General features: G+C 43.1%; 2 protein-coding genes across 4 annotated transcripts; both read right to left on the bottom strand.

The window, feature by feature from the left end:
- Positions 1-211: 211 nt before the first annotated feature.
- On the bottom strand, positions 212-14,353 carry LOC135712294 (uncharacterized). 3 transcript variants are annotated; one of them, XR_010518579.1, is made up of 2 exons: positions 1,363-1,709; positions 212-753 (listed from the first exon to the last, which is right to left on the bottom strand). XR_010518579.1 is itself a non-coding variant. In XM_065235261.1 (2 exons), exon 1 carries the CDS (start codon positions 14,341-14,343, stop codon positions 13,777-13,779), a length of 567 nt encoding a protein of 188 aa, XP_065091333.1. In that variant the 5' UTR covers positions 14,344-14,353; the 3' UTR covers positions 565-753; positions 13,775-13,776. The 3 variants fall into 3 exon arrangements, 1 of the variants encoding a protein (XP_065091333.1); XR_010518580.1 differs by lacking the exon at positions 1,363-1,709 and adding an exon at positions 826-1,353; XM_065235261.1 differs by lacking the exon at positions 1,363-1,709 and adding an exon at positions 13,775-14,353 and having other exon boundaries at positions 565-753.
- A 9,066-nt stretch (positions 14,354-23,419) lies between these two features.
- On the bottom strand, positions 23,420-25,002 carry LOC135712229 (uncharacterized). Its single transcript, XM_065235190.1, has 3 exons — positions 24,700-25,002; positions 24,210-24,474; positions 23,420-23,498 (listed from the first exon to the last, which is right to left on the bottom strand). Exons 1-2 carry the CDS (start codon positions 24,995-24,997, stop codon positions 24,212-24,214), a joined length of 561 nt encoding a protein of 186 aa, XP_065091262.1. The 5' UTR covers positions 24,998-25,002; the 3' UTR covers positions 23,420-23,498; positions 24,210-24,211.
- Positions 25,003-26,372: the final 1,370 nt, after the last annotated feature.

Here is a 26,372-nt window from a genome sequence, read left to right as displayed (position 1 = left end):
TTTTAGAAAATTCAAAACGCAATTATTATTTTCGGAGTGGTAAACTTCCCCTTAAGGAAGCCTACAGATCACCTAAACAAATTATTTTAGTTTGATCTGCAGCAGCAGGGCGTTTGAAGTGTGTTTTGAAACGTGATGTTTGATCGGATGACTTTTAAGAAGCAGCAAGACGTTTTAATCGACTATTGATTTAGAAATTTGATGATTTTTTTTGAAGACTTTGAAGTAGCATCAAGGGCCGGAGAGAATGGCTATTAAACTTATACCAACATTTTAAGTCGTTGATCTGCAACTAAAGGGCGTTTCTTACTTTTTAACATGGGCAGTTCTTTCTAGTCTTACTGTTCTCGTTTTTTTTTGGCTCCGCTTATGAAACTTGCCATGAGATTTGGAAAGCTCTGATCCCGTTTGTCAAATTCGACGAGAAGTTTGAAATTAAACTGAAAAACTGTCGCCATCAGACCTAAGCACAGGCGGGTAGCCCAACCAGTTGACTTGACGTCAATTCGAAACTGATTCACTCATAGTTGCTTTATCACAGATGTCATTGATTGTCCACTTAAAATATATCCTTGTCTTATCTTTGTTTATTGCGCATTGAACAATTCATTTATTCAAAAGCAAAAAAACATTTCATTTGCTAATCAAAATATACCATAAGTTTCACTCCAAGAAGTTCGTTTCACATGATTACACATTTTTGTTTCACTGGATTTCATGTAGTACCATTCCTCGTCCGATCATCCACGGGTCCTGAAAGGAAAGGCCAGAATGCTTCAATTACTAATAATGTCTCGGATAAATCGTTCTCTCAAGCTTTCACACCTTAAAACTATCTTAAAACGTAACAGACTGCCTGCATCCCCCTCGTCGATCCAGCTTCTGCCCCTGGGGACAACTTGTGGCATTCGGTGAGCGTAGAAGGTGCGCCACATTTCCGTTGGATTGTACCCTTCTCCTAAATATTACACGAACTGACTGTACAGACTCAAAGCTAAACACTGCCACCAACAGCAGGATCCAGATTTTTGTGAATTTCATTATTCAAGCTCGATAGCTGATTCCAACAGGTGTGGATATTTTCGCTTGTAAGTTGCGCGGCATTCGAGATTCAACTACGACCAATAGCGGTGCAGTCGATTGCAACCGATATTAAAACACAAGACCGCATGCGACATTCCGACTTATCTTATCTGCCTTTTTGACAAACGAGGTAAAAGCAAACATTAGAAGCTATGCTATGCCCGGGATCATGACGCCATAATTGAGTGGTGAAACGAGACATTCGAGAAATGAGTAAACCTTTTCAGAAACGATGACGTCGAGCTGAGTAACTTCCAAAAATAGGTGTGATGAACTTACACGTCCGGCTAGAAGTAGACAGCCGAGCGGCACAATCCGTAGGTGTCGTGCATTTGGCCCGATCCGCAGCTAGCTCGTATTCCGCTGGGAGACCTTAATATGTGAGCGGCCTTTTGATTGGTCCCATCCGGCAGTGGCGACTTTCGGAAAATGACTCGAACCGCATTGGAACCGTTGCACATTCCCACCAGCAAGATGGCAAACGTAATCACAAAAATCAAATTGAACCTCATCACAATACACCATCACTTATGGACTCACCCGTGTAACTGATTTGATAATGAACTCACCCCCGAAATGAAATCAATTACAAGCTCTATCTTATCGCGCTATTATTACGACACACGATTTGATTTCCAATCGAAACAAATCCGATAACCGAGCTTACCGTCCTCAGAGCCTTGAGCTAGTAGACCAGCTTGCGACAGCGCCGGAATCGGTCCAACCCGTAGCCAGCTGGGCAGCGCAGCGGTGACACGAAGATGTTCGACGTATTGACCGTGGTGTTCAAATCCTGCTTGGCCGGATTGTAGTAGATGGTGCGTCCTTCGGCCACTTCCAGCACGGCTACCAGCATCAACGACAGCAACATCAACAGAAGCAATGTGCCGCTGCTGAAGATCACTAAGTTCTTCCACTGTTGGGAACGCATCTTCGCACCTTCGAACCTGCAAACTAATGTGAACAGCAATATCAGATTGGGCGTACCGCGGTTGACTGTCGATTTTGTCGAGAGCAGAAGAAACGGAAGCGCGCTGCTTGAATGGAGCAAGAGTAGTGAGTAGCAGCTGTGGTTGTGCGAGCACGAACGAGACGACCGAAAGAGTGTAAACAAATTTCTGCGACGCGAGTTTGGCGTCTCGATCGAGTGGAACTGATAACGAATCTTCTCAGCCGAGTTGTTACAACGGGGATTCCTTCGAAATGGAATTCAAATTTGGGTAGGTTTTTGGAAACCCGTTCCACAGGTATCGACAACATGAGTACAATCTAGATGGCTAAAATCTATAATCTAGCCAACACGACATCATCATAAGCTACCTAATCAGCTGATCGAAACTTTCTCAAAATACCAAGGCTGCAAAATGCGTGTCGATTCATGGTTGACATGGCTGGTTATGACCAATGCAATGTTCAATCGTTATGATTCATCCATCATTATTAAGGTATGGCTGTCTACTTTCTTTTGGAACAGGTAGACACCCAATTGGACCTATGGGGTTGGCCAGTCGAGACGGCTCTGCGGAAATTCGGATTCACCGGGACAATGGTCAATTCTTGAAAGTAGACCTTTTGGTTTGTTTTTTCCGTCGATCTTGTTTTCCGTGCTGAGCACAAATGCTACCGACGTGCCAGGAAGGCAGCTCCCACACCTGGACCCTACCTATCGACCCATCAACTCATGAACCGGGGACCAACGGCTTTACTTCCCTTCAGAAGGAAGGCGTGATCAGAGATGTTATGCCTCAGAACATCCCGGCGGCGCCGACTGGGATTGAACCCAGGCCTATTGGGGTGAGAGGTAACCACGCTTACCACTACACCACCGGCGCCGTTTTGAAAGTAGACCTAGAGATCCACGATTTTCTCTAAATTGCATACAGTCATGAGCATTGAGAAAATATGTCATCACCATTTCAATTCTGCTACTAAATGGTCAGATATGAGTCCTCTGGGTTTCCGGAACAACGCCCAACAAAGTCACTTTCAATCTAAAATCGTCAAGCGACGACGCAGCCGTCAACCATCACTTTAAATTCAGAGTCATTCTGTCTTCTCTCCTAGCAGATGGCCTTTAACATCAACAGAACCACTTTTGATTCGTTTTTTTGGCTGGACTCGTGGTCATTTCGTCTTTTATTGTCAACACAATTTAGGTAGGGTAAACAGCCCGATTGTTGCGGTACGTAAGCAGCGTTAGAAGCCTATTGGTGTGTATGGAGGTCTCCATACACAACAATAGGCTTCTAACGCTGCTTACGTACCGCATAAATAGGGCTGTTTCCCCTACGTGCGCATTGAAACGAAGCTGTTCGATCTAAATAAGCGCAGGTTTTCTGACTTTTGTTTATTGTTCACTCGGTTCATTTAAACGCATGTACCATTGCTCACGCATGCTAGCACTATCATCAGACAGGAGATGTTTTCCCCTAACTGATAGTGGTGTTAGTATTCGTATGCGAGCTACCAGTTACGCCAAATTGACGATCAAATGCATTGTTTACAAAAGCTGATACATCCTTTCGAAAAAGCTATCGAGATATACTGGCAAATACCCATGAATATAGATATTTTTGGATTCGAGAATGAAAATCGATATTCGACGACATTTCGAAATCCAAGGTGGCGGCTTTCGGTTGAAAAAAAATGAGAAATACTGTCATATACCCATCAATATGGGTATTTTTGGAATCGGGAAGACGCCTAGAGAATATAATTAGGTATGCAACGCCATTTTTAAATTTAAGATGGTGGCTTCTGGTTCAAGAAAAAGTGGAAAATACTCTCACATACCCATCAATATGGGTATTTTTGGAATCGAGAAGACGCCTAAAAATTGGAAATAGATATGCGACACCATTTTGAAATCTAAGATGGTGGCTTGCGGTTCAAGAAAATGTGGGTAATATTGTCAAATACCTTAACACCAACTACCTGACTACCTGACTAGCCTATTGGTCCCAAGCAAACGATTAATGTACCCCATTCTAGTCGAAATTCTAGTACTACACAATGTTTGTTTAGATTCTCTATGGAAGTTTGACAGATAAAATGAGGGGTTAGTGGATTTTCCTATGTTTCGAGGGGCGAATCGATTAGCTTGGGACCGAAGAGAGTACCAGAGCTAGGCCAAAAAGTTGAGCACGTTTCTTCGGGACCTTCTAGTCTTAGGGTTGCCTCTATGCTACTTCTGGATTGAACCACATGGCAACACTGAATGTACTAGAATGTTTTGGTTCCATGTCTTTCACTCTACTCAAAGCTGAAATGCCCAAAAAACTACAAAATGGTACACTCTTTGCACACTGTCAAAGATCATTGAACAGAAAATCAACTTTGTTCAAATCAAAACAAAAATACTAGTCCATATGGTGACTGATGGCACAAGCTTATAAGAAAATTCTATTTCAGCGAACCGCATTATTTCAATTGATTTCTTCGCCAGTTAGTCGTCTGTAACTTCGTTTGTGGTATTGCCGTAGATATCGTATATAGTTTTTACATAGTACCTGTTAAATATTTTACGAATATATTAAAAAACAATTTTCGTGTTATTGGCCTGTTTGAAAAGGCACTCAAATCATCACTTATGAACTGTATTTCCTATATAGTCATCACAAATTCAATGTTGTATTCTTATTGCTTATAATGTCTTCTGATTATATACTCATTCAAAGTTTCATATAGCTTAAACTAAATTGGTTGAGTTTCACGCATGGAAAAACATTCATCGAGCATTATCAAAGTAATCCCAAATCAAAATACTGAAGTTCGGTCACAAAACGTAAAAAATTGTGCTAATGCTTTAATTTCCATTAAATAAATAACTAACAAATAATCTCTTGGATCCTCAGTACTTGTTTTAAAAATATAAAATTTGAAAAACATTAATTGCCATAACAAATATTTAGAATATACTTTAAAAAACACCCCCCGTTTTACGGTACCCATATATGGGTATTTTTTTGGAATCGGAATGACATCTAGAGGATGGAAATCGATCACTGACGCCTTTTTGAAATCCAAGATTACGGCTTCCGGTTTTCGAAAAGTGGAAAATACTGTCAAATAACCATCAATATGGGTATTTTTTGGAATCGGGACGACGTCTCAAGAATGAAAATCGATATTCGACACCATTTTGAAATTCAAGATGGCGTCTTTGGGTTTAATATGGGTATTGTTGGAATCGGCATGACGTCTAGTCATTTGAAATAGATATGCGACGCCATTTTGAAATCTGGGATGATGACTTCCGGTTTTAGAAAAGTGGAAAATACTGTCAAACACTCATCAATATTTTGATTTACGGTTTAGCGACTTTGCAGTCAATTTTATTGTTTATAAGAAAATTTTAACATACTGAGACTTACTTACTTACTTAAGTGTCCTGAGCGCCATCCCTGGCGCAAAGGGCCAACGTGAAAGATCTCCATCCTGGGCGATTGTTTGCTTTCGCCTTGACCTGGGCCCAGGTCAAATTCCGATCGACTTGCTTAATCTCCTTGTTTAGGCTTCGCCGCCATGAGCCCCTGGGTCTGCCTCTGCTGCGATGTCCGGCTGGATTCCAATCCAGCGCTTGTTTGCAGATTTCATTTCCGCTCTTCCGTAGAGTGTGGCCAACCCACCTCCACTTACGTTCCCGAATTTCTGTCGATATCGGCTTCTGGTGACACCGTCGATGGAGCTCGGCATTCGAAATCCAGTTGTGAGGCCACCAAGCACGAATTATATACCGCAGGCATCGGTTGATGAACACCTGCAGCTTCTGTGTGATCTCCGCTGATACGCACCATGTTTCGCTAGCGTACAGCAGTACAGATTTCACGTTAGAGTTGAAAATTCGGATCTTCGTGCGGAGACTAATCTGATTTGACTTCCAGATGTTTCGTAAACTCGCAAAAGCAGCCCTTGCCTTCTTGATCCGTGCACCTATGTCACTCTTGGTTCCGCCGTCCGACGCTATCTGGCTGCCAAGATATTGGAAACTTTCAACCTTCTCCACTTCCTGACCAGCTACCGTAAAATTGGATGGATTTCCCGTGTTGATATCCAACGATTTAGTCTTGCTGACGTTGATGTTGAGACCTGCCGCTGAGGAGCGTTCGGCGAGATCGTCGAGCTTACTCTGCATGTCAGAACGCCGTTGTGATACTAAAGCAACGTCATCCGCCAAATCTAGGTCGTTTAGATGCTCCATTGTAATAGGCTGCCAGAGCAACCCACGGTTCGGCACACGGTCGATCGCACCAACCATTATCTCGTCGATTACGATGAGGAACAGTAGCGGTGATAGAATACATCCTTGCCTCACTCCAGCGACTACCCGAATAGGGTCAGATAGGGCTCCGTTGTGCAGCACCCTGCACGTGAAAGCCTCATACTGAGCTTCGATGAGGTTGACGATTTTATCCGGAACTCCCTTGCGCCTTAGGGCGCCCCACAGGTTTTCGTGGTTGAGTCGGTCGAAAGCTTTTTCGTAGTCAATGAAAACCAAGTAAAGGGACTCTTGGAATTCGTTGACCTGCTCCAAGATTATGCGGAGCGAGACAATATGGTCCACACAGGATCTTCCAGCACGGAATCCCGCCTGCTGCCGTCGGAGAGTCGCGTCGATCTTCTCCTGTATCCGGTTGAGGATAACTTTGCATAGAACTTTGAGAACACAACACAGTAACATAATGCCACGCCAGTTATCGCATACAGTTGGGTCCCCCTTCTTTGGGACCTTCACTAAGACGCCCTGCATCCAGTCAGCCGGAAAAGTCGCGGTGTCCCAGATATTGCAGAATAGTTGATGCAACATTTGTGCAGATAGCATGGGGTCAGCTTTGAGCATCTCTGCTGATATGCGATCGACCCCGGGAGCCTTGTTGGATTTCATGGTTCGGATAGCAGCTTCGATCTCCGGTAGGGATGGCACCTCAGAATTGACGCGAGTGATGCGTCGCACTCTTGGCGGTTCATGCCGAGATGTTGATGGCTGGTTGACCGACGAAACTTGTAGAAGCTGTTCGAAGTGTTCAAACCAGCGTTTCAGCTGATCAGTGGGGTCGGTGAGCAACTGACCAGTCGCGTCCTTCACTGGCATCCTAGGATTCATCCTTGCTCCACTCAGGCGTCGTGAGATATCGTAGAGGAGACGGATATCGCCTGTTGCTGCGGCTTTCTCACCTTCATCGGCTAGGGAGTCCACCCACGCTCGCTTATCCCGCCTACACGAGCGCTTCACTTCCTTCTCGAGAGCCGAATACAGTTGGCGGGCCTGGTTCTTCGCTCCTCTGGTTCTCGCCCGCTCTATCGCGGCTTTTGCATTTCTCCGTTCCTCTATCTTCCTCCAGGTGTCATCCGTGATCCACTCCTTTCTCTGAGCGCGCAGCTCGCCCAGGTTGTTTTCACTCGTTTCAGTAAAGGCATCCTTGATTGCCGTCCATTGCTCTTCTACGCTGCCACCATCAGGAATATCCGCAGCTCTGGTCTCCAGTTCCTCGACGAATGACCTTTTTACTGCTGGATCTTCCAATCGGCGTGTGTTGAATCGCCGTCCGAGCCGCTCCTCCCGCCGCTGGACCCGCGCGATACGAAGGCGGATCTCTCCAACGAGGAGATGGTGGTCAGACGCGATGTCGGCACTGCGTTTGTTCCGAACGTCAAGAAGGCTCCTTCTCCATTTTCGGCTGATGCAGATGTGGTCGATTTGATTTTCGGTATGTCCATCACGGGAAACCCACGTGACTTTGTGCACTGGTCGATGGGGGAAGAGCGAACCCCCGATCACCATGTCGTTATTGCCACAAAACTCTGCCAACAGCTCACCGTTTTCGCTCATTTCGCCAAGACCATGGCGCCCCATGACACGCTCATAATCCGTGTTGTCGGAGCCGATCTTCGCATTGAAGTCGCCGATGTAGATCTTGATGTCACCTCTCGGAATTTTATCCACGACTGCATTCAGTTGACTGTAAAAGTTCTCTTTGTCCTGTAACTCGGCAGCATCGGTTGGCGCATAACATTGGATTATGGTTAGGTTACGAACCCGCGTTCTGAATCTGGCAACGATTATCCTCTCATTGATAGGTTCCCACTTGATGAGCGCCGCATTTGCTTGGGCGCTAAGCAGGAAACCAACTCCACGGTGGCGGGGAGCGTTTTCACCTCGAATACCAGAATAGAGTAGTACCTGTCCCGACGGCAGCTTGTGTTCTCCAAAGTTTGGCCAACGGACTTCGCTTAGTCCCAGGATTTCGAGCTTCATGCGTCGAGCCTCGCTGGCGAGTTGTGCCAGCTTCCCCTGTTGGGCTAGCGTTAGTACATTCCATGTTCCAATTCTTGTCCGTTGTTTTGCGCTAAAAGTCGTTGCCGTAATATCAGTCCGTGATCTTTCTCTATTGGTTTCTGTAACAGTTGTAAAGTTTCGGGGACAGTAGGTAGTTAGCCTAAGGTCTCCTATCCGCCGTGATGGGGCTGCCATCTTGGGTATAGCTTTCGGGGATAAGCATTTCTTGTTTCAGCCGCTGGATGCCAGGCAGACGCTGTTTGAGCCGCACCTCCATGGTGGACAGACGCTCAGTTATTGTGTAGATGGGGCTGCCATCTTAGATTTAGCTGACACAATACAGCATTTCTTATTCAGCCGCTGGATGCCAGTCAGACGCTGTTTGAGCCGCACCTCCATGGTGAACAGACGCTCAGGCCGTGTAGGCCGTGTAGGCCGAACATACTGAGAGGTAAGCACATATCATCGGTAAGAGACGTGTGTGTGAGAAAATTTTGCGAAAAAATCTAAGGGCACCGGTGGGATTGAACTCATCAATATGGGTGTTTTCAAAATCCCAGTATAGTCTAAAGGCCAAAAAACACCATTTCAAAACTTAAGATGGAGGCTTTGGTTCAGAAAAAGTGTGAAATACTATCAAATACCGAAAAATGAGAGTATTTTTGGAATCGGGTGACTTCTAGAGGCCGGAAATCGATGTCCGACGCCATCTTGAAATTAAAGATGGTGTTTGAGCGATTTGAGAATCAGTGTCAAATACTTTCTGGGATTTCAGAATGTCGTCGGATATCTAATTTCAGCATTAACGCGTCGTCCCCGTTCCGAAAATACCCCTATCTTAGGGTATTTGACACGTTTTCTGAAAACCAATGGCCGCCATCTTCGATACCAAAATGACGTCGGATATCGATTTTCGGCATCTATGCGTTGTCCCCGTTCCGAAAATACTCATATCTTAGGGTATTTGAGACTTTTTATAATCCCGATGGCCGCCATGTTGGATTTCAGAATGGCGTTGAATGTCGATTTTTGGCATCTACGTGTTGTACCCAGTGAATCCAAACACATAAAGCAACCAACGATACAGACAAAATGGTTGCTACGACTACCATGACAAACTCGCTCTGTAACATAGCTCGGTCCGAGTGGTAGAAGGATAATGATATATTGCTTGCCTGCTTCGTTGCAATATAAGGGAGAACAGCCCATAATGCACCCCTGGGGTAAAATGCCCACTTATTGAAAAACATCGATAACTTTTCCTCAGATGCGTTTTCCGGATAACGGTTTGTGATTGTTTTCAACTGGAGGTTTCACAAATAATTCTTGATCATAAAATCATATATTGACCTATTGATTCCTTTAAAAAAATAGCATTTGTGCAAAACAGGACACAGTTGTTAAAATCATCGACTGAAAATTAAGCTTTTAACATCATATATCACAAAAAAAAATTTAACGAATTAACTTTGTGTATATTTTTTAGATATTTACTTGATGAATCACAGTTTAACATTCTATTGAGATTTTGAGACCTTATTTCTGATGTAACATAAAGAAATAATCATTTGAAATACCGCATCCCTTTGCATTATCTACTTGCAGGGGTTATGGTTTGTTTACCATGGGGTGCATTTTACCCCAATGTTGTGGTGCGTTTTGGCCATTGTTGTCGTTCGTCTTGTCCCAATGTTGTGGTGCATATTGCATCATGAATCAGGCGTTTTGCCCGGCTATCATTTTGGAAGCAATTTAAAAAATACCTTGAAAGTCATGGAAAATCATCCTTTTGTAGTTCTAAATCACTCGATCTTTGTAGAAAACATGGTAATGAACCAAACGCCATTACTTTCTTCTTGATTTTAGCTTCCATTCGCCAGCCATTGACGATTTTGCTTAAAGGGTGCATTTTGCACCATCCTACCCTACACGGATGAGGACATAGCATTATATGAATCGAGAAAAGACATAACAAAGAAATTCCGAATAACACACGTGTATTATCTTCGGCTTTACTTCGTGAAGCAGCTTGCTCGTTTCCTTCTACCGCCCCGAGTGAGTTGCGTCGGACGGGCTGCTTGTCATGAAAAAGAAGGAAGAAGATTATATCATTATCCAAGTAACAATTTCGGTTTTATAAGGGTTCTGTAGACCATGATTTAGACTTGTAGCATGCTTTAAAACCTCCACTTTCCACTTCTGATATAGCGTTATTATTCGGTTCACTGATCGTTTGTCATTTTGTCATTTGACGATATTTTTGATTCCTTGGTTGTACCCGTTCTGAAAATATCCATATAGAGGAAATGGCTCTGATATTGGCCTATAGATTTATCACAGACAAACAGACATAACACACTGCATATTTATCATTGTAAAACATCGCCGCTAAAACATTACCGCCATCTGTTGAGTACACTGTGGTGGGTAGTACGCTGAACAGATGGCGGTAGTGTGTAAACGTCAAACGCAAGTGAATTGACTATGTGCGCCACAGGTGGCAGAACTACCAACTGAGATACTTTTAAATTGACCGTTAAATGCTTGATCGATGAACAACTTATGAGAGTTATGTCTGTTTGTCTGTGGATTTATAATTGGGCCCATCGCTAAATATCTGCTATTTATCAATTTTATCTAGATGAACGCGTCATTGAGATGGTACTTATTGATATTTTTGATCGCTATTGAAAATTTAGCCGATTGCGAATTTATATATGGGCCCAAATTAGGGGCATTACATACATTTCCCCTATTAGGGTATTTGACACGTTTGCTGAAAACCGATGACCACCATTGTAACCCACCCTTTTAACGTGTTTGCCATGAGCGTGTGCCTTGTCTGTTATGATTTGTTTTTGTTTTGGTCGCACGCTCGGCAACATACTCACCACTGCTTTATTTGTAAATATTTTAATTTGTTATTTTCATCGTAGATTTTATTCGTGTAGGTATGTTTTTAGGATTAGAATATAGTGTAAAAATTATCGTTTAAAATTGTCTCGCGTGTAGAATAAAGCTAGGTCCCGTTTCTCCTCCCGCTGCAAAATAAGGCGAAAAACATAAGCAGCACAACATGCGAGCGCGGTTGCAGGAGAACGATGGCGGTTGTTGTATTGTCAGTGATTGTCGGCTAGTACAGGGGAGAAAGTTACGAGCCACGATAGGAAATCGACGCGTTTTTTGCCCCGTCCGTTTGAAGTGAAAACGAGAAGTTGGAGTGCCGTTTTCGTGTTGTGTGTCCGCTGGAGGGATAATTCCCAGCCCCGTCGCGTGGAAGTGACGTCGTTTCCCCGAAAAGTGCCGTGGTTCGTGAGCTGAAGTGAAGGGTGTCGGATCGCCACCAAGGGAAGCTAAATTTCGAGGATTTTTCCGCTTCCCGGCTAAACCCCAAGGATCCCCGAACACCCACCGTCCTCACTGCGGTGGCTCAGCCAGTAGAGCCAGTCTCGCCACCGCAGTTAAGAGCCAAGGAGGGACGAAGCAGGTCGAACCGAAGGAGCGTTCGCCTGGGTAGTGCACTGCGGTGACTACCGGGACCATCTACGGCGAGTAGTTGGTCCGGTGATTCGTCACCATCGTCGCCGAGGGGGTTCCGATAAAGGAGCCTTGCTCATCCCCCCCGCTAAACGCCAAGGACCGCTGCTACGCAGCTAAAGTGAAGGAGAAAACGCTCGGCACAGACCGTGTCTGGAGCCAACGTAAAGCAGTACGATCTGCAACCGCCGCCGCTATCGTCGAAGGGCCCCACCGAGTGACACCGAGGACAACGAGGAGAAAAGGGAAAGGTTAGAGGATAATAGACGTCTAAAATTGTATTTTTCTTTTTCTTTTCTTATCAATCCATCCAAATCCGAACGTCTTTGGGGGAAGTACCTTGCTCGAGGCCGCCCGCCGGGGTAAAATCGGGCCAGCTAAAGGCTGGCAGGTAAGCCGCAACTTACACCATCTTGGATACCAAAATGACGTCGGATATTGATTTAGGGCATCTACGCGTTGTCCCCGTTCCAAAAATACCCATATCTTAGGGTATTGGACACTTTTTCTGAGCCTGATGGTCTCCATAGTGGACTTCAGAATAACCCCGTTAATTTAATTTTCGTTTAAAATAAAATAACAATGTATGACTACATATAATCCGGATGCCATCCCTATCGACAACCGATATTGTGTAAATAAATAAGCAAGCAAAGCAGCAACTGCTTCAAAACGAGCACAGGTGAGTGTCGTGATTGTTGGGACTGATCAGATCAGTGATGGATCACCACCGAAGACGACATTCATCAGTTGCTTTTTACTTCTTTCGTCAACTTGATGGATGGTCATGGAGAGAGCTTCGACGAGTACATTGATAGGAATGTACAAAGCGTTACTACCATCAGCTGTTTGACGATATTGATTGTGATAGGTTGCAACTCTGCCTGCGTCACCTTCCATGGTGCAATCGCTTTGAGCTGCCACCTTATCAAAATCGGTCTTAGCTGATAGGTTTGGACACTCTCAGTGTCAGAAGATATACATTCAGCGCTCTCTGTGTTTCTGATGTGCTCTGTGTACGTATTGGTTGTCCCACTCTACTGGCACATACAGGTTCCTCTTCAGACAGGAATTCATAGCCTTCTGCGAGTTTTTGGTAGAGTTGCCTTTATTTTAGAGTTCTGATTTTCCCGTGAAACGTTGAAGAATAAGTTTGTAACTGGTTTCAAACGATTTGTGTAAATTAGGCTAAATTATGTTTATTTTATTATGTCACTGTAAGCTTTTGATGAGACAGAGAAATATTCCTACTAGAGCTTTGTCATGATAGACTTTTTGTATGAGTGAGAAGTGACGAAAATTTTAATCTTTCAAGCAGTGAGTTCATGATAGAGACAAGTGTATTTTCGTTATCTCAATTTGACGGATCGATAGAGGAACCGAATTATCTGTAAATGTTGTGTGAATTTGCTCAATGACAATGAAATTTACCAGCACTGGCTCGGAGATTGTGCTTGGAGATCTCTATAGCTGCAGACAGACACCATGACTTCTGAAACTAACTTTCCAAATCGGAAAAAAAATGTAGAATCAAAATATTCATAAGCATTTTAATCATTGGCGTAACTAAAGAAAAATCCTTGGGGAGGCTAAATTTATTTTTCCAACTCCTCAATTAGGCCATAAGCGAACAATTTTGAGGTGCAGCGAAAATAAGTTATTGTAGTAACAATTCTAGATGGGGCTGTACCCCCCTAGCACTCACGTAGTTACGTCAATGATTTGAACGCTTCAGTTGCGGGCAAGGACAACGGAAAACCTTACAATCATTTAAACAATTCCAAACCATTTTGTCAATGACTGCCACACCGCACCTGATTATACAGGTCAAATGAGCGTCAATTATCACAATTGCTCATCTACTATGTAGCTACTCACCACTACTCGCCTCCCAATGGATCCAGATAATCTTCCTCATTGGAATACTGGAAAACATCCGCTTGCGCTTCACTCGTCCGTTCCAGTTGAGCCGATGGTTGCAGTTTTCCGTTGCCTACCGTTGGTTCTCCTTCCTTAATGATGATCATCTTTTTCGGAGGCACATAGCTCGGGTACTTGGTCATCGAGATGCTCGGCTTGAAAAGATCCGTATAGTCGGGATTGATATTGTCTCTGCTGGGACTCGGATACGTTGATCGTGGCGGGTTTGCCTCCGTGGTGGTCGTAGTGGTCGTGGTTGTCGTGCTGGTTGTAGAAGTAGTGGAAGTGCTTCGTCTACGCTTCTGGAGGAATTCGTTCGCCAGGAATGCGTTGACTTCCGCGTTGTACACTCCGAACGGCGGGGGGCGTGATTTGGACTTGAACACTTCCAGCACTTCTTCGACATGAACTTCTCCGGGTAGCTGTGGGGGACGGGTTCGAAGGTATTTGCGATAATCGGACTCGCTAGCTGCCACGATGGTAGATAGGAGTAGAATCCCGAGCAGAACCGCGACTGTTTGCAACATCTTCGGTGGGAATCCCCAGAACGACTGATCGTTGTAGAACGAGAATGAAGTGAGAGTGAGTGCGTTATCTCGAACTGCGATGCGACTTTAACATGGGCCAGTTGGATTACATTGGTACAGTGGAATGAAGAAAGATAATGCGTATATTCGCATTCCGCTTATGTCTTATCTGAGATCGACGAATCCCGCCGAGGTTAGTCTAGCATGAGTCTAACGTTCGTCTTGCACGTTAGACAATCAGACTAACATTCGATCTGAAAGACGTTTAATGTTTGTCTAATATTAGACAGATATGAAACATTATGTAACACGTTACAAGTCAGACACCAGAAGACCCCACACGCGACATTCGATTTTACTCTCATTCTGAATGTTAAACGTAACGTCGGACCAGGGGAAACAACACTTTAGGATTATCCTAGTTTTACCCAAATCTCTCATAATATTTCCAACTTGTACAAAATTTCAATTCATCTTATCCATTCTTTCTATTCCCAGCTTATCCCTTCTGCATGCTCACAAATTGTCAAGCAGCAAGCTATCAAATATATTATATCTAGATAGAGCTGGAATTAGGGCGTAACAGCCTTTGTAAACAATGCCTTTTCTCATTAATTTCTAGGAATTCAATGCACGCCTACACAAACCAATATATCCATCGAGTAGGGGAAGTCATCCCCTCCTCGATGATGATATCGATTTGCCAGGGAGAGCCATGACTTTCACGAAATCATCGAGAGAAGTCCTTGTTTACAAAGGCTGTTACGCCCTTATTCCAGCTCTATCTAAATATAATGAACTGCAAAATGTTTGCTTGAAGTCGTGCTAATTAACGCTTATGTCGACATCAAAGCAGCCGGACATTCTTGGTATGGATTTAATCCGAGGATAATACCGATTGGAGCTTACCACCATAAGACCAACAATTAGAACAGGTGGAACAACCAAACGGAAACAATGACTTTAATCGCAAATTTCACGATAATCAAAACACACCCTGACATGGAAATGGTCACTACAACGACACAATAAAAAAAAAATACGGTCTAATATTTTGCGATGAGAATATACAAGTCAAATTGAACCTCAATTCTCATGAGTTGTTGTGCCGTTCATCGCATTTGCGTTTTTGCCAAACTCATTTTTTCAATGGAGATGGTAGCTAATCACTCAACGTTGAAGTTAATCAGCTGTTCATCGATGTGTGTTGTTCAAGAAATCAAAAATTTCTCCAAATGACAAAATGACAAGCGATCAACGAACCGAGTGACAACGCTATGTCAGAAGTGGAAAGCAATAATGATATAATCCTCTTTCTTTTTTTCATGACAAGCAGCCCGTGCGACACAGCTCACTCGGAGCGGTAGTAGGAAACGAGTAAATTATTGACAAGCTGCTTCACGAAGTAAACCGAAGATGATACGTGTGTTATGAAAAAAAAAATGTGAAATACATCGTTTTACCAATTTTCCGCTGAATTTGCTGAATATCTGTAATTTGCAGAAATTTACCGAAAACTGTAATCAAATTTTACTTATCGAAATTATAAACGGTTACAATTCCGAAATACAGTAAAAATGATGGCGAAAGAACTGTAGAAACATTTACAAATACAAACGGTAGATTCTTGTAAAAATTACCGAACTGATTTGCAAATTTCTTGCTGTAAAACTCACATTGCGGCCATTTAGAACTTCGAACTTCTTCGGTTATCTTGTGAAAAAGTAAGTACTTTTCATTTACGTCGAAGGGATAATTAGTTTCATTGATTTTTTCTCTTTCTTTTCTAATTGCTTTCAGCCTACCGTGGACGTTATGCCGCCTAATGTCATCATCAATTGTAAAAAAAAATCCGTTGTGCGTGGTCCGTGTTCGACTACATTTTAATCTTTTTCATGGCCTAACGATGGAAATATAGAAAAATAAAAATTTGTTGCACGTGCCAAACCAGTTGTCATAATTGAAGAACTCAAACAGAAAAACAGTACAAATTGAAAAGAATCATATTTTTCTTCATTTAATAAAAGGAAATCATGCAGATATTTTGATAAAAGTCCATCCAACTAGGAAAACCGAGAATTTGTATTGACCGGGAAAATCCATATTGTACCGGGAAAGGTAATGTCTGCTGATCCATCAATTTCATTTCTCGTACTTAAGACATTACTTTTTTAAACACCTGTTCACAAACATTACATTGACGTTGAACAAAACAAAAACATTAGTCTACACACTTGTTGCTTTTGGTTAAAATTATGTACGCCCGCAGAATGAACTTCTGCACCTTGTGTTAAATGACAGACGCTCCCGATAGAGAAGACAAGTAAAGGCCGGCGCACAATAGATACGTTTTCAGGTTTTTTGACAGTTAGCCCATGCATTATCTGTCAAAAAACCCGAAAGCGTATCTATTGTGCGCCGGCCTTAAGAATGTTAGGCTTTCCGACGTTTAATCGGCGCCACTACTACACCACCTAAATTGAAGAAGTATGAGCAAGAGAAAACAGATTAGTGAAAAAACAAAGAATCCAGGCATCCCGGGTGCTAGATAGAGAACGACGAATAAACGTCAAAAAGCATAAAGCTCTGCCTTTTCACGTTGCTTGACACACCACACACAGCAAGCTGAACATTGCTTTAGGTCCTAAGTAACATTGATCGATTCTCTTCGTTGATTTTCTTTTTCGGTAAAAACTTGAGCACATAATCGTTTCTGGTTGTGTTTGTCGTATTAGATGGTAGATAAAAACTTCTTTTATCGATCTGTGTGCTGAAACTATCTGGGAACATGGCCGTGGAGATACGAGTCGGAAAGTCGACGAAGATAATCTGTCAGTGTTACTTAGGATCTAATGCAATGTTCAGCTTGACACATTTGCTGTTTCACTTTCATTCACACACAGATCTGCTATCTTGTGCAGCAGAAAACAAAGATGAATGCTGTTTCAATCGATGCAAACTGAAGCGTACCCCATCGTTCGAACATCATTCACTCGAAAAATGCGGTATTATCCGAGCAAGCAGTGATTAAAATTATTTAAATATAAAATTATTTTATTCTTTGTTCCTCGCAAGTTGTGGTCAAAATAGGTTTGCGAAGAAGGCCATTATAGCTGTAAAAAGTAAGTAAATTGATTTAAAATATGATCTTTTTTTTTCAATGGCTTTTCATGCCTGTGCGACTTACCTTGTGAAAAGCTGGTCCGAAAGTGAGTGGAGAGTTGCCCGTATGTGTTTGTGAAGCGTTGCCATGGAGACCTCCGTTTACCGGCTTGCGCTTAAGCGAACCCCACACGGTAAGAAATATTGTCAATACTTACAAGTATTGACAATAATATTGATGATGTGAATACAGAAATATTGTCAATACCGATGTATTGACGTCAATCTAAAATGTATTGACAATACGATTATTGTCAATAAAAGCAATCGTGTACAGTCCACATTACAGCACATAGCTTGCTGACTCGTTAAGCGTCAAGTTAAGACCTGCTTACACTAGCGCTAATATATGTCACACAATGCCGACTACGTACGCGCCGAGGTACGCAGAAGTATTCAAATACACCGAGAAACGTTAAATCTTAAATCTAGCGAGTTTTTAGCAAAAGAGAACATCGACGAAGAGAATCGATCATCGCGTTTATGCCCTCATGCATGCTCACTGTCGAATTTGTCTATTTAGGTTTCAGGTGTTTTTGGATTTCGATGGAGCCAGTACACCAGAGGCAGAACCAACCAGTAGTGGATACGCAGTGAACATGAAAAAGTATGTGTTACGAGAGAAAGTTATAACAGCAGAAATCCTGTGGGTGCTTGAAACGGCGTTCACCCATAATTCCAATCGAAGTGCGAGTGCGTATGTTGGCATTTTCAAGAAGATGTTCCCGGATAGCGAAATTGCCTCATGCGATGCGTATGGGCCATACGAAAATAGGTTACCTTATAACGTGCGGTGTGGCTCCATCCTTTCAGGAGGCCCTATTCAAAACTTTGAATCAGACCTCAAGGATCGTCGTTGGATTTGACGAGTCGCTGAACAAAATCGCCCAACGACAGCAGATGGATATTTCTGTTCGGTACTATGACAAGGAATGTGAAGTTCGAACAAACTATGTCGGTTCTGCGTTCCTATCAACTACGCGTGCGACTGACTTGCTGATTGGGCTGAAGGAATGTTTCAAAACCAATCCTAGTACTTTGAAGAAAATCGTTCAAATTTCAATGGATGGACCGAATGTGAACTGGTAATTTCTGGTAAATTTTGAATGTTGAAAGCTGTGGTCTTCACGTAGTGCATAATGCATTCAAATGTAGAGCGAAGAAAGCAGATTGGAACTTTGACGAATTTTTGCTCTCGTTGTACAGTCTGTTTAAAAATGATCCGAGCTGAATATTCATCAGTGGCTGGTTCTTCTTTGTTTCCATTGAAATTCTGTGACGTCCGATGGGTAGAGAATTATCGGGTCGTCGAAAGAGCGTCTAAGATGCTGCCATCTCTAAGGATTTTCGTTGAAGCTGTAAATAAACAGCGTGACAAGAAAATCAAAGAATCGAAATTTGATTTCAAGCGAAGTTTTGTCTTCTTCTTCTACTTCTTATTCTGGTCTGACATCCCTCAGCATTACACCTGCATCACAATGTTACGCCAATTCACTCGGTACGTGGCTGCTTGTCTCTAATTTCTTGACCGTCCCACACTTCCAAGATCCTGCTCCACTTGGTGTAACCACCTTGCTCGCTGTCCTCCTGTTCGTCTTGTACCGGCCGGATTCGAGACAAACGCCATTTTTGCGGGATTTTTATCCGGCATTCTTAATACGTGTCCCGCCCATCGTACCCGTCCAGCTATCGCAACTTTCTGGATACAGGGTTCGCCATAGAGTTGCGCCAGCTCGTGGTTCATCCTTCGCCTCCATACACCCAGCGCTTGCAGGTCCTCCTCGAGCATCGTCCACGTCTCGTGCCCGTAGAGAACTACCGGCCTTATCAGCGTCTTATACATGTTACATTTAGTACGGAGGTGAAGTTTACCCGACGTCAGGGTCTTGTGGAGTCCGTAGTAAGCACGACTTTGGGCAAGAATACGCCCACGAATTTTTCTGCTTCAGTTGTTATCCGACGTCACCAATGATCCGAGGTACACAAATTCATCCAACACCTCGAACTCATATCCGTCGATTGTCACGCTTCTGCCTATGCGAGCCCTATCCCGCTCGGTTCCTCCAGCTAACAGATACTTTGTCGTCGACGTATTCACCTTTAATCCAACTTTCTCTGCTTCACGTTTCAGCCTGGTGTACTGGTCCGCCACGGCCTGAAACGTTCTTCCGAGAATGTCCACGTCGTCAGCAAAGCAGATGAACTGGCTGGACTTATTGAAGATCGTGCCCCGCATGTTAAAGCCCGCACGTTTCATAACACCTTCTAGCGCAATGTTGATCAGGAGGCAGGAAAGACCATCGCATTGTCGAAGTCCTTTGCGAGTTTCAAACGAGTCCGATAACGCACCCGATATCTTCACGCAGCACTGTACACCATCCATCGTAGCCCTGATCAGTCTGGTCAGCTTCCCGGGAAAACCGTTCTCGTCCATAATCTTCCATAGCTCTTCACGGTCAATAGTATCATAAGCGGCCTTTTAATCGATGAATAGGTGGTGATAGTTTGGAGGATTGATATTCACGACACGTTTGGAGGATCTGCCGCAACGCAAAGATTTGGTCCGTTGTCGATCGCCCGTCCACTTAACCACTTGATAACTTCCCACAAATCTGCTTGCTAGCGGCGATAAACGGCGAATGTTAACGTTCGTCCGTTAAGATACCGGGCTTTATTACGGGTGTCACTACACGGTGATAAGGAAGTGATACTCAGAATAAGAGCCATGATTGCCGTACAAATCAAATGGGAATAAATTCACCGTGACGACAAGTGACAAGTTTTCACCGTGAAGTGACATCCGTAATAAGCCCCACCCCCTTCCTTATCCCGACACATTGCGGCTCGCGGCGCAAAGCTTTGGTGGGATGCGTTGAGTTTCTTGTAGAACTTGCGTGTTTCTTGACATCGATACAGCTGCTCCATTTCTTCGCACTCCAGCTCTTCCAGGCGGCGCTTCTTATCCCGGAAAAGATGGGTTTGCTGTCTTCGCTTCTGTTTATATCGCTCCACATTATGACGGGTTCCTTGCTGCAGCATCGCCGCCCGCGCTGCGTTCTTCTCGTCCAAAACCGTCTGACACTCTTCGTCAAACCAATCGTACCGTCGATTCCGCTCCACGAACCCAACGGCGCCTTCAGCAATCCTGTTAATGGCTGCTTTCACGTTGCTCGAGCAGTCCTCAAGAGGGGCTTTGGTGAGCTCTCTCTCATCCGGCAACGCTGCGACGTCGATAATGTCCGAGAAGTGCCTTCCGTCGATCAAAACGTGGTCGATTTCCAGGTGTACCGATATGGGAGGCTATGCTGAAAGTAGGTACTACGTATGGCCATGTTCTTAGAGGCTACGAAATCGATGAGTCTAAGGCCGTTGGCGTTCGTTAGTGGCTATGTCGAGCCATTTCTAAGAGTGATTAAACCAGAATTTTTGAATGTAAACAAGAAATCCTTGGCATTAATTGAACTCAACGACAATAATCTACTTCCTTCAAGTCACGTGGATATTGGATTCGCAGCATTGAAGGTTGTTACTGGTGTCTTTAGAAATGATTGCAAGGCATTTTACGTTGCGCTGAAAATCTTTGACAAATCTCCCTTAACATATCCGCTAACGAGGTACATTTCATGTTTGAGTTCTGAAATAATCACGGAATCGCCGGAAACAGCCAGAAAGAGGCTGTCTTTTGTTTTGGACCATCTAGTGGAAAAAGATCACTTGTCTGGGACATTGGCCGATAAAATTATGATTGAATATCGTACTCTACTAACCGAACCACACGCAAAACCGGCGTTCACTGCATACAGCAGGGAAGAGCAAAGACTGGATGCATTCTGGAATAAGACAATCCTACAATCTGGAAATCACTCTCCGAATCTTTTGACATTTGTTTAAGACACTATCATTTTGTCGCACGGAAATATTGCTTTGGAACGTGGTTTTTCCGTAAACAAAGCCTGTTTTGTGGAAAAACCAAATTGAGGAAAGTATGGTTGCCCAACGGATTGTTTATGATACCAAATGCACATCGCAAATACCAGGAATCACTGGTTCAAAAAAAAAAAAAATGAGCATGACGCGATGGAAAGAGATAAACAGCGTAAAAGAGATGCTGTTCGAGTGTTGAAGGAGTTGGAAGCAAAGAGAGTGAGGCTACTGGCTGACACGGAGAAAGAGGTTGCATCAATCAACAAACAAATCAAGACCAACAATTGAAAAGGCCTCAACTACATTTTGTAAACAAACCTTGTAAGGCCATTTTTGGCGAACCGAAGTCCACCAACGCAAACCAACAAAATAAACAGGTAGGGGGAATTTTCCTCTACTTGATTGTGTTTTAGGTTTACAAATGTAGGTTTCGGTTCGCGAGGCCATTTTCTCGCGAACCAAAACCTACATTCGTAAACCTAAAACACAATCAGGTAGAGGAGAATTCCCTCTACTTGTTTATTTTGTTGGTTTGCGTTTGCGTACAAGGTTTGTTTATTAAAAGGAGTTGAGGCCTTTTCAATTGTTGGTCATGAAATGTAAAACCAAGAAATGAGTTTTCTTGCTAGTCGCGTAAATTTACTTGAAATAAAAATCTTCTGATTATACATATCTCGTGTTCATTGAATAACAAGTTGTAAGTATATCATTTACAAGACATATATAAAATCATGTAACATTTTTCTCCATATTCTTATTTACATTAAAATACTATTTTTCATGCATTTTTTTTGTATGTAAAATACGACTTGAGTGTAAACAGTACTTTCATTCGTGAATTTTTGTGACAACATTGGGTTGAGCTGTTTTTCAAAACCGGGAAAAAATCGGGAATTGATAAATTGGATTTAGAATGGACACCCTGTAAAAGCGTTACCGAACGCTATTGTATACGTTACCATTCGTTACAGTTCAGACCAGTAAATTTTGACAGCTCAAAAGCTATATTAAAATTTACTGAACGAATTGTAAATTTAGAATAAATTACCGAATCAATTAGCGAATGTTTAGCTGTTCCATATTCTATAAAAAATAACAGTATACGGTAAAAAAAAATTAGTGTGTAGATCGCGGAAATTTGTTTTGAAGCGAAATAAACTCGATGTGATCTACCCTTATAACTTACTAAGCGAGTCATAAACATAGCATATTTTAAACATATTAGCTTATTTTAAACTAGTATTTTTTTAATACATATGTTTGTATTACGTCTGCGTGAAGTTTCAAATAACAGACTTTAAGTGATCATTTTATACGATAGATGAGGAGGTGAAAGTATAGAGTTGATAGTTCCGTTAGAGTACGGTGGTGTGAAAATTGTATAGAGAGAGTAGAAAGCGAGCAAGGACAACTTTGAGGAAGGTACGAATCGGGTTAATCATCTCTCTTTACCAAACTCCCCAGTTGGAGAGGGATGGTGAAGGGCATACCCCCCCCCCCCTTCAACACTGGCAAAAAGAGATCATCACCGATTCTATCGATTGTACCGCACTCAAGTCGTTATCTGAAGGGAGGCATCTAGTCGTAATTTTTGTTGAAAATATATGATATCATGTAATAAATTTTCATTGTTTGAGCATTGTATCGTTATAAATCGATATTAATTTTTTCTCCAATACAACAGTATAACAATGATATTTAAATGTACTCGAAATTCAAATTTTATTATGGTTTTTTGCGCCTCCTATTGGATGGCTACCCCCCAGAGTTAGAGCAGAAAAGAATGGCTGATTAATAACTCATTAGTCTATTATATTTTTATTCCATAGTTCTGAACACATTTTAGATGATCGATTATCATTTTCAACCTTAATGAACTTCTTCTTCTTCTTCAGTATTATAATTATTATTAGTATTATATTATAATTAAATAAAAACTCGCGTTTATTTTAGATTTTCCACATCATGATAAAATCTTCATATTCCACTAGTGGCACCTGTCGGTAAAACGCTGCTGAAACTAGCCAGAAATCTTTATCATTCCATTGCACCTTCTCATTATGGTCACACTAAAAAGAAACCGCAGTAAAATTTTGATTAATCAAACTGTTACAATCGAGGTTACAATGATGTCAAATCGCAATGAATGAATGTTCCTAGTTGTTAATGTAGTAATGCGTCAGGGGAAAATGTGCCGATGGAATATCGCAAGCTGTCAGTTTTAATGTCACAACTTCTGACAGCATGGTGCTACCTTCCTGTGGGCAAAAAGTTATTCAAAAACATTATGTATGGAGGTTTGGAATTTTTTCCAGGCATATCGATTTTAAAGGCGAAAACAGAAGATAAACATTTGGTTCGGCTTAAATATATGCAACCAGCATTGAATATATTTTTTTGGAAAATGGTCATTGAAATCATCATTGACTTACACCATGACTTTTTAAACTAACCTTGCAATTCGGCGCAACTTAGGAAACATCCTTGGGGAGACTACATTTATTTTTCGCTCTCCTCAATCAGGCAAGAAGCGAACAATGTTGATGTGTAACGAAAATAAGTTATTTTTGCACCAATTCTAGAAAGGGCTGTAGCCCCTCTAGCACTCACGTAGTTACGCCAATGATTTGAACGCTTCAGTTGCGGGCAAGGACAACGGAAAACCTTACAATCATTTAAAAATTCCAAACCCTTTGGCAATGACTGCCACACCGCACCTGATTACACAGGTCAAATGAGCGTCAATTATCACCATGTTTCTCTACAATGTAGCTACTCACCACTATTCACCTTCCAATGTTTCCAGATAATCTTCCTCGTTGGAGTACTGAAAATAATCCGCTTCCGCTTCATTCGTCGGATCCAGCTGAACCGATGGTTGCAGTTTTTCGTTGCCTACCGTTGTTGGTTCAGCTTCCTCATCGAAAAAGATGGTCGTCTTTTTCGGAGGCTCATAGCTGGGGTACTCAGTCATCGAGGTGCTCGGACTGAAAAGATCCGTATAGTCGGGATTGGTATTGTCTCTGCTGGGACTCGGATACGTTGAGCGTGGCGGGTCCGTGGTGGTCGTCGGACTGGAGGTGGTCGTCGGGCTGGAGGTGGTCGTCGGGCTGGAGGTGGTCGTCGGGCTGGTGGTGGTCGTAGGGCTGGTGGTGGTCGTCGGGCTGGTGGTGGTCGCCGGGCTGGTGGTGGTCGTCGGGCTCGTGGTGGTCGTCGGGCTGGTTGTGGTCGTCGGACTCGTGGTGGTCGTCGGACTCGTGGTGGTCGTCGGGCTCGTGGTGGTCGTCGGGCTCGTGGTGGTCGTGCTGGTTGTAGAAGTAGTGGAACTGCATCGTCTACGCTTCTGGAAGAATGCTCTCACCAGGAATGCGTTTACTTCCGCGTTGGACACTCCGAACGGCGAGGGGCGTGAGTTGGACTTGAACACTTCCAGCACTTCTTCGACATTAACTTCTCCGGGTAGATGAGGGGGACGGGTTCGAAGGTATTTGCGATAATCGGACTCGCTAGCTGCCACGATGGTAGATAGGAGTAGAATCCCGAGCAGAACCGCGACTATTTGCAACATCTTCGGTGGGAATCTCCAGAATGACTGATCACAGTCATCGCAGTAGAACGAGAATGAAGGGAGAGCGAGTGCGTTATCTCGAACTGCGGTGCGACTTTAACAAGGGCCAGTTAGATTACATTGGGACAGTGAAGGGAGGAAGGTTAAGCGTATTTTCGAATTCCACTTGTGTCTTATATGAGATCGATTAATCTGGTGCGATCCGCTATTCTTCCGGTATCTTGCTGTTTCGATCCATCCGGATTTTCCTGGATCTAACTGGAAGCCTTGCTGTAAGTATACATTTGGTTTTTTGATTTATTCAACATTCCTAAGGCCCTAACCTAAGGGTCGAAATCGGTGCTCGAATGCTGAACCCGTGCGAACCCGAGCTTATTGTCAGTGTGAACCTCAACCCGAGCCAGGTTGCAGAAACAAACGTTTACACTGAGGGTTGACAGACAACAAGCAAACCCAATCAACGATACACGTTGGAACTGAATCAAAAACAAATTCGCTTATAGTAATGAATAGTTCGATAATTTGTTTTTGTTTTATCAATCTTTGTTATCAAGGTGCTTCACAAGTTAGAAATTGCTTCGGAAAGTGCTGGATCACATCAAAAACGTTCAGAATAACTTCGAAAAGTAGTGAATCATATCAGATATGTTTGCAATCACTTCGTATTGAACTGAACCACTTGAAATGTTCACTGAATCACATCACTTTAAAAGGTTCGGAATCACTTAGGAAAGCATTGGTTCACTTCAGCATGTTGGAAGGAAATGGCCACAACAGGCGAAAACAGCACAGGGAATCCGATTACCGCGTGGGGAAAATGTGATATTTACTCGGACAATTATTCGCGACACAACCTTTCGATTGCAAATGTGTTATGTATTATCGGCAAGGAAAAAGTTACAAGAGAAATAACAAAAAGGTGAGCATAGAGCGCTTTGTAATTTTAGTTCAGTGGATCAGCGCCCCTATGACAAAAATATAGATACGTTCAACACTCCTCCTGGCTGAACTACTGAACGAACTCTCCTTCAATCAGCTTGGCTAGATCCGCTGCATACTGATTGATCTTCTGCGGTCCTAAAGGTTTGGTGAAAACATCGGCCACCATCCTATCAGTTGGACAGTAGACCAGTTGAATTAATCCTTTCGTACACAAGTCCTTCGCATGATGTTGTCGAGTATCGATGTGCTTGCTGCGCTTGTTTTGGCGCTCGAGGGAAACGAAGTCGATACAGCTGCGGTTATCTTCGTTAATCGTCGTTGGCTGTTGCTGTTCAACACCTAATTCGGACAACAGGCGTCGTAGCCACACTGCCTCCTGTGCCGCCTCCGATAGCGCGACATATTCTGCTTCCATAGTAGACATTGTGACACA

The sequence above is a fragment of the Ochlerotatus camptorhynchus genome, unplaced genomic scaffold (assembly GCF_037179485.1).
Source record: "Ochlerotatus camptorhynchus isolate MF236.1 unplaced genomic scaffold, CSIRO-AGI_Acam_v1.1 ptg000467l, whole genome shotgun sequence".
NCBI lineage: Eukaryota > Metazoa > Arthropoda > Insecta > Diptera > Culicidae > Ochlerotatus > Ochlerotatus camptorhynchus.
The sequence above is the reverse complement of the archived record's forward strand: the minus strand, read 5'-3'. Positions and strand labels throughout refer to the sequence as shown.

Excerpts from the sequence above, each read along its gene's own strand:
- LOC135712294 (XM_065235261.1), bottom strand. The coding sequence starts at position 14,343 with ATGTTGCAAACAGTCGCGGTTCTGCTCGGGATTCTACTCCTATCTACC.
- LOC135712229 (XM_065235190.1), bottom strand. The coding sequence starts at position 24,997 with ATGTTGCAAATAGTCGCGGTTCTGCTCGGGATTCTACTCCTATCTACC. Across the intron at positions 24,475-24,699 it reads CCCGACGACCACCACGAGCC|CAACGTATCCGAGTCCCAGC; the intron begins CGACGACCACCA and ends ACCCGCCACGCT.